General features: G+C 50.2%; 1 protein-coding gene across 2 annotated transcripts in view; it reads left to right on the top strand.

Annotated features, from left to right (window-relative positions):
- The window catches only part of ATP8A2 (ATPase phospholipid transporting 8A2), a 417,266-nt gene that overhangs the window by 93,055 nt on the left and 305,309 nt on the right, over positions 1-18,902 (top strand). For both annotated transcript variants that reach the window (XM_031465780.2, XM_064493258.1), the window contains exons 16-23: positions 2,043-2,118; positions 2,804-2,909; positions 3,140-3,222; positions 5,692-5,741; positions 8,193-8,262; positions 9,763-9,847; positions 11,048-11,187; positions 12,609-12,747. In XM_031465780.2, the coding sequence (XP_031321640.2) occupies positions 2,043-2,118; positions 2,804-2,909; positions 3,140-3,222; positions 5,692-5,741; positions 8,193-8,262; positions 9,763-9,847; positions 11,048-11,187; positions 12,609-12,747 (749 nt within the window). The remainder of the gene's footprint in view (positions 1-2,042; positions 2,119-2,803; positions 2,910-3,139; positions 3,223-5,691; positions 5,742-8,192; positions 8,263-9,762; positions 9,848-11,047; positions 11,188-12,608; positions 12,748-18,902) is intronic.

Below are 18,902 nucleotides of genomic sequence, written 5' to 3'. Positions count from 1 at the left end.
CTGTTCTTCATAGCAGGGCGACCGTTTTACATTCCCTCCGTGATGTACAATTTCCCTACATCCTCACAACACTTGTCAATTTTGGATTCTCTTTTTTTATGTAACAGCCGTCCCGGGGGGGGGGGGAGTGGTATCTCAGTGTGGCTTTGATTAGCATTTCCTGTAAGACTAGTGATGTTGTTGGCTAATGTTTTAAGATTTATACACTCAGAGAGCTGATGGTAGGGCCATGTGTGTGGAGGGGGCAGTGTGGTTGATGACTGACTGGCTTCCCTGTGGGATGGTTTGCCAGGACTATTAGTGGATCCCAGGGTGACAGCATCTGTGCTGATTGCATCTTGTGAGCTGGTTCGTCTTTTTCTTGATGGAAGATTTCTCCAGTTTCCTGCCAAGGGCTACGAGTCTGGCCAAAGCTGTTAGGGGAGCTGCGCGGAGGCAGAGGGTGGTTGATCATACCTCTCAGCTTATAGGGGATTTCACTTAAAACTGCTGTGTGGGGACGATGCCCTGTCCCACCTGCCTGTGTGCTCAGGGTCTCCGGGTCCTGGCTACTCTGGTTTAAGCTCTCTAGAGGATGGCCCTTCGTTTCTCTCTGGGTGCGCTGGCTCGGTGGCCTGGCTGTGCGGGGTAAGGGCGGTGTTCTTGCAGGCTGAGTCTTCCTCAGGTGGACTTGGAGCTTGTTCTGTCTCCCACCTTCCCTTTATCTCACAGGTGCCTCGTGCTGCCATTTCCTGCCCCTTCACAAGGTTCCGCTGGGGGCGGCGGCTTGCGTCCTAGGTGCCCCGCCCCCGCCCCTGCAAGCTGTGGTTTCTGTTCTCTCTGCGGTGGTAAACTCCGATGTCTGCTCACAGCAGCCCTGCTGCCGTCTTGTCTCCATTGTCTTTGTCCCGGAGAAGGGGTTTCAGAAAGAAACGGAGGTTCACGGACGTACTCAGCCCTTCCCGTTTCTTCAGTGTGTCAGCACGTGGCTTTCATGTCAAGTTTCCTGTTTCGTAATTATTTGCCCTTTTCTCTTTCATGCACAAGCTCTGCCCGTGGATGGCTTCACAGATGCAATGCCACAAGGCCTCTTATTCTGTGCACGTGAAGCAGGCATGGTTGGAAGTTTTCCTTGGTAGATGCGGAGACCAAACAAAATGATCACGTCATGGCGTTTACCCTCGCGTCTGTTTCTTATCCTTGTAACTAAGCGTGAACCTACAGCTCTCCCTTGGCTTACAGCGGGCTATGTCCTGGTAGCCCATCGTACATTGAAAATGTCCTAATTCAAAAATGCGTTTAATACACCCAGCCTGCCGAGCATCCCGGCATAGCCCAGCCTCCCTGGGATGTGCTCAGAACACTTACCTTAGCCTACGCTGGGCAAGAGCATCTAACCCAGGGCCTGTTTTATACTGAAGTGTTGAATGTCTCACGGACTTTATTGAGAACTGTACTGAAAGTGGAGAACAGAAGGGTTGCCTGGGTCTAGGACGGGGGTCAGGGTGTTGGTTATTCACCCTCGTGATGAGGGGCTTCCTGGGAGCTGTGGCATCATGGAAGAGGATTGTGCCCTGTGTTTCCAACCCAGGAAAAAGCCGAAATTCAAAATTTGAAGTATGGTTTCTACTGAACACGTATCACTTTGCACCATCGAAAAGTGGAAAAATCATCAAGTTGAAACACTGTAAGGCAGGGACCATCTGTATTTTGTTTATGGGATGGTTAAAGCTTTTCTGCCTCAAGGTTTGAAATAACATACAATATTTCAAATCTTTAAAACTTTAATACGGGGGGAGGGTATAGCTCAGTGGTAGAGTGTGTGCCTAGCATGCATGAGGTCCCAGGTTCAATCCCCGGTACCTCCACCAAAAGTAATAAATAAATAGATAAGCCTAATTACCTCCTCCACAAAAAAATTAAAATAAAAAAATTTTTAAAAGCTTAATATAATTGTATAGGGTTTTTAGGTGTGGTTCTTCTGGAAGACAGAGTCTTACTAGGTTTGACTTATTTTAAAGGAACTTTTGAGCTGAGGAAATGTTTTCTGTTTTCTCTTACAGCCGGATGCCTCCTCCCCTCAGTGACTCCTGTGACTTTGACGACCCCCGGCTCTTGAGGAACATCGAAGACCATCACGTAAGGCCGCCGCTTGCGTCTAGGACACTAAATAGCTGTGATGCACTTTTGTGTGTATGTGTAGTGTCTTGAAAGTTGCGATTTTGGAGCCTGGGGAAGAGATACAGCCTCACTTTTAAGTTGCTAGGACTTCAGGGAAGCGGTCCACTTAGGGAGAACACTTGGCCTCACTGAACTTAAAGCTGAATTAAATATGTGGTGAATATAAAGCAGTGCGTCAAGATCCAGATGAGTCTTTCCACAGAATTCTCTCGCATTACAGGTTTCTGTTGCTTTGTGAGCTTTCTGCAGTGCTGTTTCTTCACAGTTATGAGCCTGAGAGGGCATCTGTTTCGCAATATCCTTTGGCTAGGACGGCTTAGGAAACAAAAGTGAGAGATAACACCATGTAGCATTTATAGCACCTGCCATGTCCTAGATGTTTGACGTGTATTTTCTTTAGCACCTGAGTCACCCCAGAGAGGTGACAGGAAGTTGCATAGAAAGACTGACTTGGCGAGCAGCAGCTGATGGGGAGGGGGTGAGTGGGTGTGCACCGCGGGGCACCCGGAGGCCATGCTGCGGACCTCGACCTCTGATCCGAGGGAGTAGGAAGGCATCACAGGATTTTAAGCGGGAGGGGACTTGCCTCTAACTCTGCTGTGTGTCCGTGGTGTCCTAACCGATAACTCCTCTCCCGTTGCAGCCCACCGCCCCTTGCATCCAGGAGTTCCTCACCCTTCTGGCCGTGTGCCACACTGTGGTTCCGGAGAAGGACGGAGACAGCATCGTCTACCAGGCCTCGTCCCCAGGTGAGATGGGGAGACCTGGGTGCGTGCGGCGACGAGACTGCCCTTCGCAGTCCGCACCGGGTGCCTCTGGCCGTCTGCTGGCGGCAGGATTGTCCCTCCCGGTGGACGAGTCTCAGGTCTGGGCTTCCCCTCTGGGGCTGGTGTGGGTCTTGTTAATGTGAAAAATAACACTTGCTGAACGGAAGCTTGTCCCTCCCGGAGGCCAGTCCTCATCAGCTCTGTGTTGACAGATGAGGCCGCTTTGGTGAAAGGAGCTAGGAAGCTGGGCTTTGTCTTCACGGCCAGGACGCCCTACTCCGTCATCATAGACGCGGTAAGCGGTTCTGCCGGCCGCCACCTTTCCCTCCTGAAGGTGCTGCCCTCCGGCTTCCGTTCGCTGATGGGGATGACGTGCGTGAGGAACTTAGCGCCCTGTTGCTCTGTCCTGTGATGGCTGGGATGACTCCATGGCCTCTGTCCTCGGTCGGGGGTCTGGGTCTGTCTTCATGAAGCCCCCAGTCACTGGCTCCCGTCTCCTTGGCGGGCTGAGGAGGGAGTTGGCAATTAAGATCTTTTTTTTAAATCTGTATGTTTCATCCCCACCTGAAATCAAGTTTATTTTACTATTATTTTTCTGAGTTTCCCTCTCAAGGAGCCAGAGGGGGAAACTGAGTTGTAAGAAAAGCTTTGCATCAGGAAGAAGGTCAGATAGGGACCCTTGGGATGGCAGCAGGGACACGGCTGGCTGGGTGGGGTGGGTGTTGTGGATGGAGTGGTTAGAGGGACCTGATTACTGCCATCTGGGCAGATGCGGGCAAGTGCTCCACCCTTGACCTGGGGAGGGAGGACCCATGGGTTTTTACAGTGTTTGGCTTTCTGCGTCCTTAATCCCCAGATCGCTTGAATGCGTCTGAAGTTCCCGTGCATCTGGCGTGACCACTCGGCGTCGGTCCTGCCTCGGCAGCAGCCCATCTCACTGGCGTGCAGAGCCTGTAGAATATCGTGTTGCATGCAAAGTGCCCGTCGCGTGGCATCGTCAGTTTCTTTTTCGTGGAGTACAGAGATCAGACCATGTTTATTTTTACTTTATTTCAGTCAACACAGGGAACTTAGCTTAGGGAAGCGTACAGTCCCCCAAAGTTGGGACAATGTATGGACTGAACAGAGAATTTCCTTCTTGGAAGCTTCTAACCGCTGAGGGTTTCCTGCCCTTCAGTTTGGAGACGTTAAGCTTCACTGCAGGATTTCAGGGGCGTGGATGCTGCTCTGTTCATCTGCATTGCAGCTGTGGGGACCGAGAGGGGTGTGGGAGTGAGAAAGACCCCCTGAGTAGCGAACATTTTTAAATAACAAGAACTTTAATACCGGGGAATCATCAAACCACAAGTCCTGGAGTTTGCTGCCCGCGATTTACAAGAAGTGGCCTCACTGATGGCCCTTCAGTCCACGGGGGCACGAGAGCCGTGGTGCAGGGCAGGTGGGCAACTGCGGCCAGAGCGCTAGTGCTGGGGCGGGGGGCCAGCGGTGAGGTTTTTATTTTTAAATTTTTATTTATTTATTTGGGGGGGGTAATGAGGTTTATTCATTTATTTTAACAGAGGTACTGGGGATGGAACCCAGGACCTCACGCATGCTCAGCGCACGCTCTACCCCCGAGCTGTGCCCTCCCCGCAGCGGCAAGCTTCTGAAGGGGGCCTGGCAAAGCGGGACAGCGGAGGAGGAAGGGAGCTGCGGCTGCAGAAGGCGGGGCACAGGGGCTGCTGAGGGCTGGGTACAGTGGCGCATCAGCTGTATTTTAGTTTGCAGAGAGAAAGGGCTGGGGCGTTGCAGAGGGGCGGGTAAGGATTACCCAGTGCTGCCCCGTGTGTGTGTGTGTGTGTGTGTGTGTGTGTGTGTATGTGTGTATGTGTGCATTTGTGCACGCACAGCCCATGCCCTTGGCGATCTGCGTGTTGCTTCATTTATTCTCCCAAACCAGGGGACCAGTGCTGTCAGCGGCAGAAGCCGGGCTCTAAGTCCTCTCTGTGCAACGCTGGAGCCCCGCTCTTTCCGCGAGGATGTACTAGGGGAAAGAGCAGGTTCTATTAAAAAGTTTGGAAATTGTACACACGTAATGTGGAACTTCTGTAAAAAAAAAATGGAGGCTATTGAAGTTCCAACTTTGAAGAAACTGAAGGAAGAAGACATTTGATTAATTGCCCTAAAATCTGGTGCGGATTTATAGTGCCTTATTTCTAAATGCCAAATCCCCAGAGTTTTGAATGCCAGAAGTTTTCTTTTTCCCTCCAGATTTGGGGCATGGACATTTGGTAGCAGAACCTAAGCCGACCTGGGGCTGCTTCTGGTCTGTAGGAAGCTCACTCAGTGTGAATAGCTTTTGCCACAGACAATCCACGTGTTGTATCACGTTCCCCAGCCCCGGGGATGTGATGGTGCTGGTGCACGCATGTGGTTCTGTGAAACGTGCAGGGTTCTCAGTTTGGCAGCATCACTGGCGCTAGGTTTCAGATGGACCTTGTGAGGTTTAATTGTGTTTCTTGGATGGGAGTGTGGCTGCTACGCCTGCTGGAGAGAAATGAGACGTTTCCACCAGAAGGGGGAGCTATGACCCCACCAGACTGAATGGTGGGGAAACAGTACATGTTGAAAGGCGTCTGCAGGGGGTTGATGGAGAGAGAATTGGGTGGTGGGAGGACAAGGGGGAGGGGGAGGGAGAGGTGTGTAGAGAGGTTATGATTGGGGAGACGGTTTTGAGGTTTTAATACTTTGCAGTTGAGGTAAGAGCCTGTTTTTCTTCCTCTAGATGGGACAGGAACAGACATTTGGAATCCTTAATGTCCTGGAATTTTCCAGGTATGTTTCTCTTTCATGCACTGAAAATACAGACATATATATATTTAATAACTTCAGCAGAGTGTTTTCGTGATTGCACGGTATGATTAAATACAGTGCTTAAGTATTAAATGCAGTAAATACATTCCCCACTAGCCCTCGTCTCTCTGGAGTTTGTGACTTTCATTGAAGAAAGTGAGGTGGGTTGTTTCCTTTGTGTTTTAAGATGAAATGTATGCTTCCATATCCTCCTTTTCTTTAGATTTCCGGAGGTTGGTGTTCTTGTGTCTGCTGCTGCCGACACGCCTGCGTAGTTTGCAGTCTGTGATGAGGGCATTATTTCTGTGGGTCTTCCGGGTCCCGCGAGGTCCTGCCCCATCTGAGCACAAGACCCGGAGACAGACAAATGAGGACCAGTGAGATCAGCTCGCCCCGCTGGAGGCTCGGTCCGAGGAGGGCAGCTGTTGTGCACATTCAGACTCATTGTCCCCCAGCGTGGCTCATTAATTCACCATCGGCATAATCTGTTGGATTATCTGTTTCCCTAGATCATTCGTAAAAAACCCCGTGTATCTTCATGTTTTGTTTCTTTCCTCCTTCTTAACATCAACCTGTGACTACTAGAGTGAGGTTCTGTGGTGTCTTGAAACCTGTTAAAGTTAGGTTTTTATAACCTTTGTTAAATGATTCACAATTTTTTTGCTGATTTAGCAAGCTATAAGCTATTTGAAAAGATAAATTTTTTTACCCTCTTGTAGGAAAAGCTTTCCAGCCCCATGTTACAGTTTTAGGATGACAGACTTGACCTTTGCTGGCTCAGGAGCCCTTGGGTTGGGTATTCAGTGGGAGAGGGAGGTGCCTGGTCTAGGGGACAGTGTCCCCGTGTGTGGAGGGGGGGACACACTGGACGTCTCTCCAGACTTTATGTGCCCCATGCTTTGTTGTTCTGACATCTCTGTGCTGTTGTGCAGAGCCATCAACTGGGACCAGCAGTTACTGGAGGAGAAAAGGGAGTTAGCTGGAAACAGGCAGATGTGGATGAAGGCATGTGGATGTATTTTAAAAACTTCTGGGAGCCTAGGAGGGAGCAGAGAGCTCACTTGTGGTTGTAGATGTGGTTCTTTTTCTTTTTAGCTGCCCTGTCTTTTTCCAGATGCCACTTAAGCCTGTCAGCACTCCTTTGAAGTAGTTGGTGGCCACCTGCTTTACTCGTTCAGAAACTGAAATGCCGGGTGAACAACCTTGCTGAGAGCGCCTGGCTGCTAGGGAGCTGACTGGGAGTGAGAACTCAGATGCAGGTCAGACAGGGGGCCAGGGGTTAGGATGCAGGAATTCACACAGAGCCAGAGAGGGGATGTCCCTTGCTCTTAGGAGGCTGTGGTCCACCGGAAATCACCTTGTAGAAAGGTCCAAGAGGTGGGCGGTCTGGGGCCATGGTGGCGGGGCCATGGGTCAGGAGGACGAGATGCTGTCTGCGGAGGGGTGGAGCAGAAGGTATGGGCAGGGGTGCTGAGTCCTCTGGTGGGAGACGGCTCCTGGGAGCTGAGAAGAGGCTGCAGAAGTGGGTGGAGAAGGAGTGAGGGAGTGAGGGGTCCTGATGGAAGGTGTGGAGGAGGCTCGTGTGCTGCAGGCCGGGGAGCGACCACGTGACCTCGGGGCTAAGGCAGGAGTGTTCGCGGAATTTGTCCTTTCTTTCTACTCTAGTCAAAAGAAGCTGCACCGAGGAGCCTTTGAATGAAGTGGGTTTATACTGACTCTTCCGCTCTGCTGCTTACTGGGCAGGTTACTGAGTATTTCTGAGCTGTGAAATAAAGAAAAGGACTTCAGCAGAGCATTGTCAGAAGTCAACGGAGACAGACACCATATGACCTCACTTATATGGGAAATTAAAAAAATTAGCTTATTTATAAAACAGAAAGAGACTCACAGACATAGAAAACCAACTTCTGGTTACCAAAGGGGAAAGAGAGGAGGGATAAATTGGGAGTTTGGGATGAGCAGATACACACGACTATATGTAAAATACAGAAACAGCAAGGACCTCCTGAACAGCACAGAGAACTACATCCGATGCCTTGTACAGAATGTGTGTGTGTGTGTAACTGAGCCACTGTGCTGTGCACCAAAACTAACCCAACACTGTAAATCAGCTAAACTTCAATGAAAAACAAGTGAATTAGATGCACGAGGAGGTGCTCATGTCCTCCGTCTCTGCCTGTCCTGCCGTGAAGAGCTGTGCTGCTGAGTTTCCAGGGCAGGGACAGGAGCAGGCTTGCGCCCCTGACATGTAAGGAGGAGAGCGGGAGACGGCACACTGGAGTCTGGCTTGGAGGAGGAAGGGAGAGGGAATGGAGCCTGGCTGTTTCGGCGGCGGCCAGACCGCCTTTGGGTTGTTGGGTGTGTGTCACAGGACGTGGTCCTAGAGAACATACTAGTAACAATTCTCTTTCCTTTTTGTTTTCACTCTTGCAGCGACAGAAAGAGAATGTCCGTGATCGTGCGAACCCCTTCGGGACAGCTGCGGCTCTACTGTAAGGGGGCTGTAAGTACTGAGGCCCCCAGGCTTCCCTCACGGCCGTGCTCCGCCTCCCTGATGGTTGCCCAGGGTCGGAAGGCTCTTCCTGTTGGCCTGAAGCTGACTTAGGGGTACAAGCCCACCTGAGATCTTGGGGCTTCAGTGGAGGGCTCGCCGTGCAGCAGTGGCGGGGTGGGAACCTGTAGCTGGCTGTGTCGTGCAGAAGCCTTGGGGTGTGAATTCTGATCCCCATTTTACCAGCGCTGTGTTGTGACGTCGGCAGATGTGGTCACTGGTACTGACCGATGACCTTCTAAGTGCTCTGACACGTACACTTCTGTCAGCTCTCCTCAGCGTCCGTCAGGGGGGTCGTGTTCGCGGCGGAGGCTGTGTGGCAGGTGTGAGGCAGTGTCCACCTGTGCTCAGCTTTCTGTTCTGCTGCCTCCTGGCAATCGAAGCTGAATGTCCTACGTCTCTAAGGGAAGCTGACACTGTTTATGGGTCTGAGCTGCAAAACTGTGTTTTGTTAAACTGTGGTCTTATGTGTTGAGGGAAAGAGTTACTAACCTCATTTTACGAGACTGTCCGGGCTGTGAAGGTACACCAGGGTCAGTGACTTGTTGGAAATCTTCCCAATCTTTCCCGATGAGGGGAAGAATTATCTGCGTACATTGTGACCAGAGCTTTTAAAATGTGAGTAATACGTGTGACTTCTAAAGGCATCATATCTGGACCCAACAAGGCCACCTGCATTATGTCCCCCCATAACCCCCCGCCTTAACTTTTGGTTTGCTTGTTTGCCGTTCTGCTCTCAGGACCACTGCACGTCCGGAAGGGGCCCACGCCTGGCCCAGAGGTGGGGGCGGCCGCAGACCCGGGGGGGGGTGGGAAGCCCTGCAGTGGTGCTTTTTGTTTTTTATAGGATCGAGTTCTCTTCTAACCTGCCTCTGCCAAACTGGGTATCTTAGAAGTATTTGGGGGGCCTCCAGTGGTGCAGTTTGTAACATACCTGCTGCATGACCTGTAGTCTCCAGCTCCCGGCCCTGCCTGTCGGTCATGGACGTGGTCCCAGGGTGACGGGCTGTCCATGCAGCGTGTTCTCAGCTGAGCCAGGTTGAGAGCCCCGTGGGCCATGCCCTCCCTGGCTGGGGCCCCCTACAGCGGCAGGAAGGGAGGGTGCACCTGAGCAGGGCAGGCTGAGCGTCTTCTGCGTCTCACTTCTGCAAAAGGCATCAGACCCTGGGAGGCACTCTGCAAATGTGGGTGAAGGTGGGCCCCATTGTCCCCCGATGAGTCTCCTGACACCGCGGTCCTCCCCAGCCTGCTCCTGTGTGGACGCAGGTCCACACCCTACTTGTTTTCCAAAGCTCAGGACTGAATCCAGCCCAGAACTGTTTGCACTCGCCCACACAGGTGTCCTCACGCCCTCGGCATAAACACCGCGGAAACAAAGCCGGGTTTGCAGTGCTGGCTGGCAGGTCAGCTGACCCCAGGGTGTGCCAGTCACGATGTTTCCTTCCTTTCTAGGATAATGTCATTTTTGAGAGACTTTCCAAAGATTCAAAATACATGGAGGAAACATTATGCCACCTGGAGTATTTTGCCACGGAAGGTAAGGGGAATCAGGAGATGCGGTTTCTCCGACTGCAGTTGGACCGTCTGGTGGCGCTGGGGACAGCCGTCGTGTTCTGAAGGGACGGGTCATTTCTATGCAGCGCTTGGCTTGCTTCACGGGCATGTCTTTTTCTGGTGCCCACCCCTATCCCCACCCTCTACATCCCGTGCCCGGGGCAGTTGCAAGAGGTGTGGCCATAGGCCACGTTCTGTTACCTGTATGAGACCCCCCCCAACTCTTAACCAGACATGCCAGTCCCGCTGGGGAGAACGGAGGCCTGCTCACAACCCTGGTTGCTCACCTTCAGCCCCCGGTGTGAATAGTGCACGTGTTAATGTCATGTCTGCTCTGGTGGCCCAAGCCTGACGTTGCTGTGTATCCTGATGGGTACGTCCACACATGATCCCGGTGTCCAGCAGACCCATGTGATTATGATAATTAAATGGACAACTCTGCCGGGGGAAAAACCCCACAGTATGCAGTAGGCAGCGAAGGCTGAGATTCCGACGCGGAGTCCTCTCCTAGTTATTACTGCCTTGTTACCTCCTTGTCTCTCTCCTCATTCCTCTGACCTTGGCTTGCCCTGGACTTAAGGGACTAATTCATCGGCCCCACAGAGAACAGGAAGGGGTTCTCTGCAGTCTTTAAACAGCACTCCCGTCCGGCTCTCCGGCCCGTGAACACGATCAGAGTTGGAGCCCCGCTTGAGTGCTGACTACTGCTTCCGGGCCTGAGCGCCTGCGGCCCCGCGCACGCACGTACGTCGGCGCCCGCGCACGTGCACACACGGGCGTGGCTCTTGAAAGCCTCGGGTTTTCACGCGATAGCCCGCTGGGGTTTCATTGCTGTCTGGAAGCGGACTCCTGTGGCCCTGACTGCTGGTGCCCGCCCCGTGCTCGCGCGCGTGGTTCGCGCTCGGCTCCTGGGCGTCTGCTGCGGGAATTCACCCTCTTGGCTTCTGTATTGTCAGCGTCTGTAGAAGAGGTGGTTTGTATCAAAGCGGTGGAGATGCTTTTAAATTCTCTTTTGAAATATGTGGAAGTTGAACTAGAGTGACCTGCAGAGTAGTCAGTTGCCTAAATTTCTTCGTGTGTGCGTGTAGGACGCGGGGCCGCGGGGGGCCACCGGGGTGGGGGGCGAGCCGTCCTGCTTGTCCGTCACTAGTGGCGTCACGGGGGGCCCGCGGCTGTTTTGCAGGCTTGCGGACTCTCTGTGTGGCTTACGCCGACCTCTCTGAGAGTGAGTACGAGGAGTGGCTCAAAGTCTATCAGGAAGCCAGCACGATCCTGAAGGACCGAGCTCAGCGGCTGGAGGAGTGTTACGAGATCATTGAGAAGGTAATTGCACGCGACAGAGGCGTCAGGTGCCAGGGAGGGGCTGAGAGAACCACCTGTTGAACAGTCTTTGAACGGGAATCATTCCTTTTGCTCTAGAGCGGTGGTCTCTTCTCTTGTAAGTATCTTAACTAACCATTAGCTTTTAATCGTTTCTTCGCTTTAAGAAACACTTAGTTCTTGTGGGGTCTCTGAAGGGTCTAGCCACCCTCCGCCAAGCACTAATGATGTCTTACGAAGTAGCAGGTCAAAAACGGCACCAGCGACTTTCTGGGTTTGCCTAAGCTGAGGCTTCAGGAGATTAGCTGACCATACTGAGTTACCCGACCTGTCGGAATGCGGAGGCTGGGCGGACATCGCACACACTAAATATAATCACACTTACTGTTCTGGTAATTTTTCTTTTTTTATGGAGGTACTGGGGATGGAACTCAGGACCTCGTGCCTGCTAAGCAGACGCTCTACCACTGAGCTCTACCCTCCCCTCTAATTGCCTGTGTTGATTTTGTCATTTCAGTTCATGCCAAGACATTAGGCAGCTTTTCACAGATTGATTGCCTTGAATGTGGGAGCCGGATCTCAGCCTTTTCTGTTTCACGTCGGCAGACATTGGTCCATCCGTTTTCCAGTCTCCATAGCTCCAAAGTCATCACTTGTTTGTTTTTTTTAAATTCCTTTTTAAAAAGAGATTACCATTTGCTTTTTTATACTCAGTTTTTTTATTGACTCGTTTGCCATTTCACTGGAATTTGGGTAGGGGTAGAACTGAGTTCAGGTGTTCATTTGCCCTGCTTCACTGGAAATATCCAAAATTACTATTAGAATCAGAACAAAGCATATAATAGGCTCAGTGCCTGGCAGCCCCGGGCGTGCAGAGCGCGTGCGCCCAGGAGGTGTTGGCTTTTCTGGTTACCAAGTCTGTTTCTCTCATGTGTTCACGATACCATTGTCCTCTGCTCATTAGTGGACGGGAGGGCAGCTCAGTCCTGTTGATACTCCTGGGATAACTCGCCCATGTGCTCTGCTGCCAAATGGGTCCTGTTGCAGAGCACCCGGGCACCCAGAACTAGATGCTGGCCTGTGTGTGGAGGCGGTCTAGCCTGGTGGGTGGTTTTGACTTTTTTTTTTCCTTTATTGGTCAGAGGGTCATTACGTTTATTTATTTTTAACGGAGGGACTGGGGATGGAGCCCAGGACCTCGTTCCTGGTAAGGTCTGAGCTATGCTCTCTCCTTTGCGGCTGGTTTGGAAATGCCACACGTGTGGCTGTATCATCAGTTATCTGCAGACAAAGGTTCAATGGAGAGGAAATAAGATCACTGTCTCACAGCATCCTGACTGCCTTTCTTATGTCAAAAGCTTTGTCCTGTTAATGCCGATCTTCAGTGTCTACCAATCTTTAACTGAAAATATTTCCCAATCTAGAATCTACTGCTCCTTGGAGCCACAGCCATAGAAGACCGCCTTCAGGCAGGCGTGCCCGAGACCATCGCGACTCTGTTGAAGGCAGAAATTAAAATATGGGTGTTGACAGGAGACAAACAAGAAACTGCAATTAACATAGGTAATTCATTTAGAATATAATTTCCTGATGCTGATTTTTGTTTTATGTCTTTAAAGTGTTTTGTATAAGTGCCTCTGGGCTGCTCAAACGCGCTGACGGATGGTGTTCTATGGAACTCTTCATTCACAGGGCCAGGAGAAGTTTCCCAAAATCAAATGAAGATGCTCTGATGAGGATTATCTGCCTGTTATAAACATTAAAACTATGATGCTTTCCTGAAGAGTATTAGAGACACGTACATAGGATAGAGAATTCAGGAGTTGACAAGAGTTTGAGTTTCTTACTGCTTCACAAAAATGTAGTGTAAGAGACTAGGAGCATGTTTTCACTAAGTTTAAATATGCATCATTGTTTTATGTAATTATAGCCATTTTAATGATTTTTACCAATTGGTAGGTTTTTCTGAGAGTCTCGCATCTTTCTCTTCCCCGTCTGGACTGGCAGCCTCTTTGCTTGCTAAGCATCGCAGACCTGAAAATGGAAGAAAGGGAATTTAAGTCCAAATAGCTCTTTTAGTGTTAAGGAGGCACATTTTCTAATTTTGATTTTTTGAGTTTTTTTAAAGTTATCTGGTACTTCTGTCACCCTTGTGGGGTCCCAAGCCCTGGTGTGTACGTGGTAAGATGAGTAAGTTAGGATCACATGGCTTCTAACGTATTTATGGAACTAAACTCAGTGCCATAGCTCACTTGAGGAAGAAACATGCTGGCACGTCTGAATCTGAGCAACTGGTGTCCTCTTCAGAGGAGTCTCCTGGAACATTATCACCTGAGTCCAGTGGGTCCCTTTCCTTCAGCCTTCTCTTTGAATCAGTTCTGTCTCTCCGAGAACTTCCGTGGTCGACAATACCGGCCGTCTGGGGTGGATTTTACCTTTTTCTAATAGACAGAAGCCGTGTAATCAGCTTTTACCTAGGCTATAGCTAATCAGATGCATTTTTGGACTCACAGACAAGGGAGATTAAAGTCACCAGGGACTGATATGTCACCAGTGATGTACGCGCAGTCTCAAGCACCAGTGTGAACTTTGTGCTTGCTGTCTCCGAGACACGTGTTCCTGGAGAAGAGTGAGATGTTCCTGTGTTGACCGGCACCACTACTAGACTGCAGACCTGTGGCTGACAGCCCTCGGTGATGCCGGCAGCCGTTTTATCGGTGAAGGGTAGCACATTTGCTTTTTGTGTAATGTCTCTCTGTGTATAGGTATTATTTCCCGTGTAATTTTGGCATAAAACACCTGCTAGTGGCAGGTGGCTCCTGCTGTTCATACAGGGCACACGAAGCCGGCTGCTGCCCTGAAATACTTACCGCTCAGGGGTATTAAAGCAGCTCACTGCTCTCCCAGGGCAGTGAGAAAGAAGCGCGTGACCCATCAGCTTGAAATTGCACTGTCAGTGACCGGCTGTCCCGTCACGGTCAGGTCTGGAGTATTCCTGCGGGACCAGTGCCCTCCCACCCCAGCCCCGGCCGCAGCCCTCAGCTCCCCAGAGCCCTCTCCCCCGTGTCTGCCGTGAGAAACATCAGTGCCCTGACGGCGCAGCTGTCCCGCCCTTGGGAGCACATCCCCTGTCCGGTTGCCTTATGCCTGCGTTCATCAGGGTCCAGCTAAGTTTGGATAAACTCAAATGAAAGCAAAAGGCCAAAAATAAACCCAGAAAACACGGGTGGCCTGTTGTCCCTGAGGGAAGGTTTTACTCGTCTGTGGAATGAGGCTTCTCGGAGTCTTGCAAGGTAACTGATACCTGTCCACAGTTTCTTTTCCCATTAACAGCTTTATTATTTTGTGGTTTTTTTTGAAGAAGGTGTAGCAACGTGTGTAGTTTTGGTTCTGGAAGCACTCATGTCCGTTAGATAGTTTAAAATTGACTTTTTAAAGTGAGTGCTCCCCAAGACCACTAGAAGGTGACGCCTTCTGCTTAGAGCTGATGACTTTGCCAAAGTCTCTGATTTATCCTGGAGCTTTTCTAGACTCAGTTCTCAAGAGCGGATCCGTGGAAGTCAGACATGTCTTGGGTGCTGCGTGTCTTCCGACAGCCAGGGGGCTGATGTTCTGTGAGAGAGCCGTGTCTGAATGACTTTTTCCCTTTGTGTTCAGAACTCAGGTTTGTAGCCCTGGCTGATGCTGAGGGTCCAGTGTCGTTTTCTGAGTTAGGGTGTCTGCTGAGCCTGCAGATGATTCAGTGCAGAGCTCCAGATGCGGTGTTCGACTTGTCCGTGTCGGACCACGGGCGACGGCGGTGAGCAGCCTGGCATCGCGCTCCGCACGCAGGGTGGATTATAAGCTGGGGTTCCAGTCCACATTCCTTGCTCCCTCAGTAACGTGCACTCTTACTGACGTGTCTCCCATCCTCCCGGTTGGATGTGCTGTCCGTTTGAGCGCATTCTCTGTACGTTTTCCCAGGGAACATGTGGGAAGAAGGGCAGGTACCCAGCAGCTCGGTTGGGATGAGCGCCGGGCGCTCTGCTGTGGGGCTGTCCCGGCACGGCCCTCGGTCCTCACGTGTGAGCAGTCCTAGGGCTCGCGGTGGGCAGTGCGGAGTTCACTGGGTCGCGCTCTGGTTAATGACCGCGCTACGTGCTGCTGGGTCTCGGGGCTCGTGACTTCTGGTGTAGGGCTCATTTTAAACGCATTCACGGAGCTTTCATGAAGACCCTTCTCTGAAACTTGAGTTAGAAGACCTGGGAGGAGGAAATAGTATTTCGTCCATTCTAAGACGCGTGTTGTTTTCATGCTTCATTGCCCTGGAATTGGGGTGTCTTACGATTGTTGACTCTGACAATTTTCTTATTTCCCTTTAGAGGTGACGTCTGGTGCCTGGTGCTGCTGTCTCTTCAGCATTTGCTCTGTTTCTCTATCATTTATCCATCATCTGCCCATCAGCCACTGTCCATTCATCATTCATCCATCCATTTATCCATCTATCCATCCGTCTATCCATGTATTCATCCATCCATCTATCCATCCATTATCTATCCATCATCTGTCTGCCCATCCATCCATCCATCACAGTTTCAGAATTTATTTAAAGTGTAACTTTTGTTTCATGCCTTGAAAATAGATACATTTGTCCCACCAAGTTTGGGGATATCTGTGTCTCTCATGAGCCTGGAGTGTTATGTGGATACAGTCATCCTGCCTGTGGCTTTGAGGTCCTTTGGAGCTGGCGCAGTGCCAGGATCCCGCTGTTCTGTGCTTGGGTTTATGCTAACGAGCTGTGTTTCCAGGAGTTGGCCATTTTCTTTTTCAGCTTAAAAGTTTGGCATCTGCCAGTCTGAAGTGAAGTTCCAGCTGTGGGCTTTGTGGATCGTGTAGTCCCTGTTTCCTTATTACGACTGGGTGAAGCATCTGTCACAGAGTCGGACAGTGGATGTGGGGTTTTCGGACTCTCAGTTTTTTCTAACGGAGGTAGGAGGCGTGAGAACAACACCCAGTGCATATTCCATTTTAAAGTCATCACGCTGAGGGTCGCTTTCACTGAGGACCGTCTGAGTTGGGATCCCACTGCCCCTCCCCCTGCATTTTGTTGCCCATCATTTGATACCTTCAAAACGCTTCTGTAGTCTTAGAAGCTTCGTTTCTGAGAGTAAGAAAATGTAGACTTACCTGTCCTATTCTTGACTGTTGGTCGGGTTCTCAGGGGGTCCTGGGGGAAGGTGGCCACGTTCCAGTTCCAGTGTTGTTCACGGAAGAGTCAGGTATGGGATTTCTTGATTATCTGCAGCTCCCTTGTTGCCAGATGCTCCCCTGTAGGCTTGGGGAACTTACAATCCGTAATTGGGGTCTAAGTTAATTAGGAGACCAACTCAGGAACGAAACAGATGAGAAGGTACCAGTTGTGCAGTGAGGATGCCAAGCAGGTCTGGCGTTAGTGGTAGTTGTGCTATAAGTGTTAGCCCAGCATGTGACGTATTACACCTAAGTCCTTTGTGTAAGTTTTGTATTTACTTCCCATTGAGACAGGTGTTATCTCCCTTTTAAAGATAGAACTGGGGCACAGAGATAGCAAGCAACTTGGCTTGGACCACACAGGAGAGAGGATGCTGAAAATCTGAGCACAAAACTGTGATACATAATGCTCACTCCCCAGAAGGGAAGACACAAGTCCAAGAGGCCGGGGAAGGCTTCACGGATGAGACAGGTTTAGAACGTGAGCCTCGGGATTTGTGTAAAGCAACTAAACAAACAAAAGAAGAATGATGGCTCAGTTATGGGGAGATCACGTGGTCAGGCTGAGGCCGCGTGTTCCTCCCTGGGATGGAGCAGGGTCTGGGGATCTGGAGGGGGAGGTGCTCAGGGTCCGGGGATCTGGAGGGGGAGGTGCTCAGGGTCCGGGGATCTGGAGGGGGAGGTGCTCAGGTGTGGTTCTGTGGATGAGCCTCAGGGTCCTGGTTCTCTGATGAGGAAGGACTGCACTGAGCATCCTTGTTGCACCCTGGAGGAGATGAAGGGTTCATCTTTCATCGCCTGGGCCTGATGTCTGCAACGTGTTCTCTACACTCACAGTCAAACATTGAGTGACAGTCTCCCTGAAATTAGTTAGAACCAGCAACACACTTGTTCAGGATTTGGAACCAAGTTGAATCCCACGGGCGGGGAGCTTGGTCGGTCCTAGATGTGTGATTAGTAAGGATAAGCTGTTCCTAACCCTTACAAGACAATCTCCAAAGAGGTCTAGGTCTGGATGTCTTTGACGATATATTATCTTAAAAATAGAGGCCCTGATGGCGGGTTCTGAGAGGTCTGGTTGGGTGATACTTTCTAGTGTGAATGATTATTTTACTTTCGTGAAATCAAGTCCTGCTCTGAGGACCACAGACTCTGTAATGTTTTGATTTCTTTGAGTGTTGATTACACTCAGGTAGCAGAAAGACTGAGCGCCTTTGTGGTGTGCCGTTCACTGCAGCTGCAGTGAGATGTGAAATCCCAGAGGCTCCCTCCTCGGCCGCTTTATGGTCGTTTTGTTAGATTGTGAGATTAGAGGACTAGACCGCAGTTTACAAGTGTGGATTGACGCTTCATACCTGGCTTCTCTCCAAGAGTTGATCTCATTTTATCCAAAAACATTAGGAATCAAGCACACAAACTTGGGTTGACATAGCTTAATTTGCCACATTAGCTAAGTCATGTTTAACTGTGTTAAACGGCCATGGTCTGCCTAGAGCAAGTGTTCTGTGTGATAATTCTCTGAGCACAATCTTGCTTCGTTTTCCAAATTGATAAAAAAAGAGAACCTGTTTCTTCTCAGAAACCTTGAATTTTGTGTATTTAAATCCATGAAGGTGTTGGTGGCTTTATGTATTACCCTCTCCCTGTAACGGCTAGAAGCATACTTGGAGTTTTTCCGTAATACTTTACGCAGCTTCTCTTGTCAAGTGACATTTTGCTTAAATATAAAATTTGCAGATATCAAATTGCAAAATATAAATAAATTGCAAACTAGGAAAGAAAGCAGCAAGTGACGGTTTAGAAATTACCGCCGACTTCCTCAGCTGTCATCCAGGCCGCCGCCGGCCAGCAGGCCCTTTGCGCTCGCTGTGCTAAGTCTGTAGCAGTCTGCGTTGCGTGGAGCTGTGGGAAGCCTCTGGGGCCGAGGAGGAGGGAGCCTGATGCGGAGAGTGGTGATCAGAGTCCGATCTCCCGTCTGTGAGTGAGAACGAAATAGAGGCCTCCTTTCTGCACGTAGTCTAAGAATTTCTAGGAGGGAAGAATCCATTGGTAAAATTTTAGTGGGAAGCAAAGAGCTCAATTATTTCAGTCCCGCCAGGTAGAACATTAAACGGCATTCTGGGGAAAGCTCATTTTTACTCATCAGTTTTGTTAAAACATGGACCCGAGCAAGTTTGAAAATGTGCAGAAAGCTGTGCCTTATTTCCTCACTTTATTCGTCCTCTTAGAGGCTTAACAGGTATTTGCCCACGTGGCCCTGTGATTTTAAATTACTCAGTTGTTTTAGCTGTTAAAATTATATGTGGCGGTTTTAACCAGTGAAGTAACCTCATTCCCTTGAGATAACTGTGGTTAACTGCCTGGTCTAGGTCTTTATGGTATTGCTTTTAAAAAAAAATTGAATTAAGTAAGAGCCATAATTTTGTGCTTTAAAGTTTGTGTTCTGAGGTAATTTACAAAATGATCCTCACAAATGACACTCATTTGTG

This window comes from Camelus dromedarius, chromosome 13 (genome assembly GCF_036321535.1).
Source record: "Camelus dromedarius isolate mCamDro1 chromosome 13, mCamDro1.pat, whole genome shotgun sequence".
Classification (NCBI taxonomy): Eukaryota; Metazoa; Chordata; class Mammalia; order Artiodactyla; family Camelidae; genus Camelus; species Camelus dromedarius.
The sequence above is the reverse complement of the archived record's forward strand: the minus strand, read 5'-3'. Positions and strand labels throughout refer to the sequence as shown.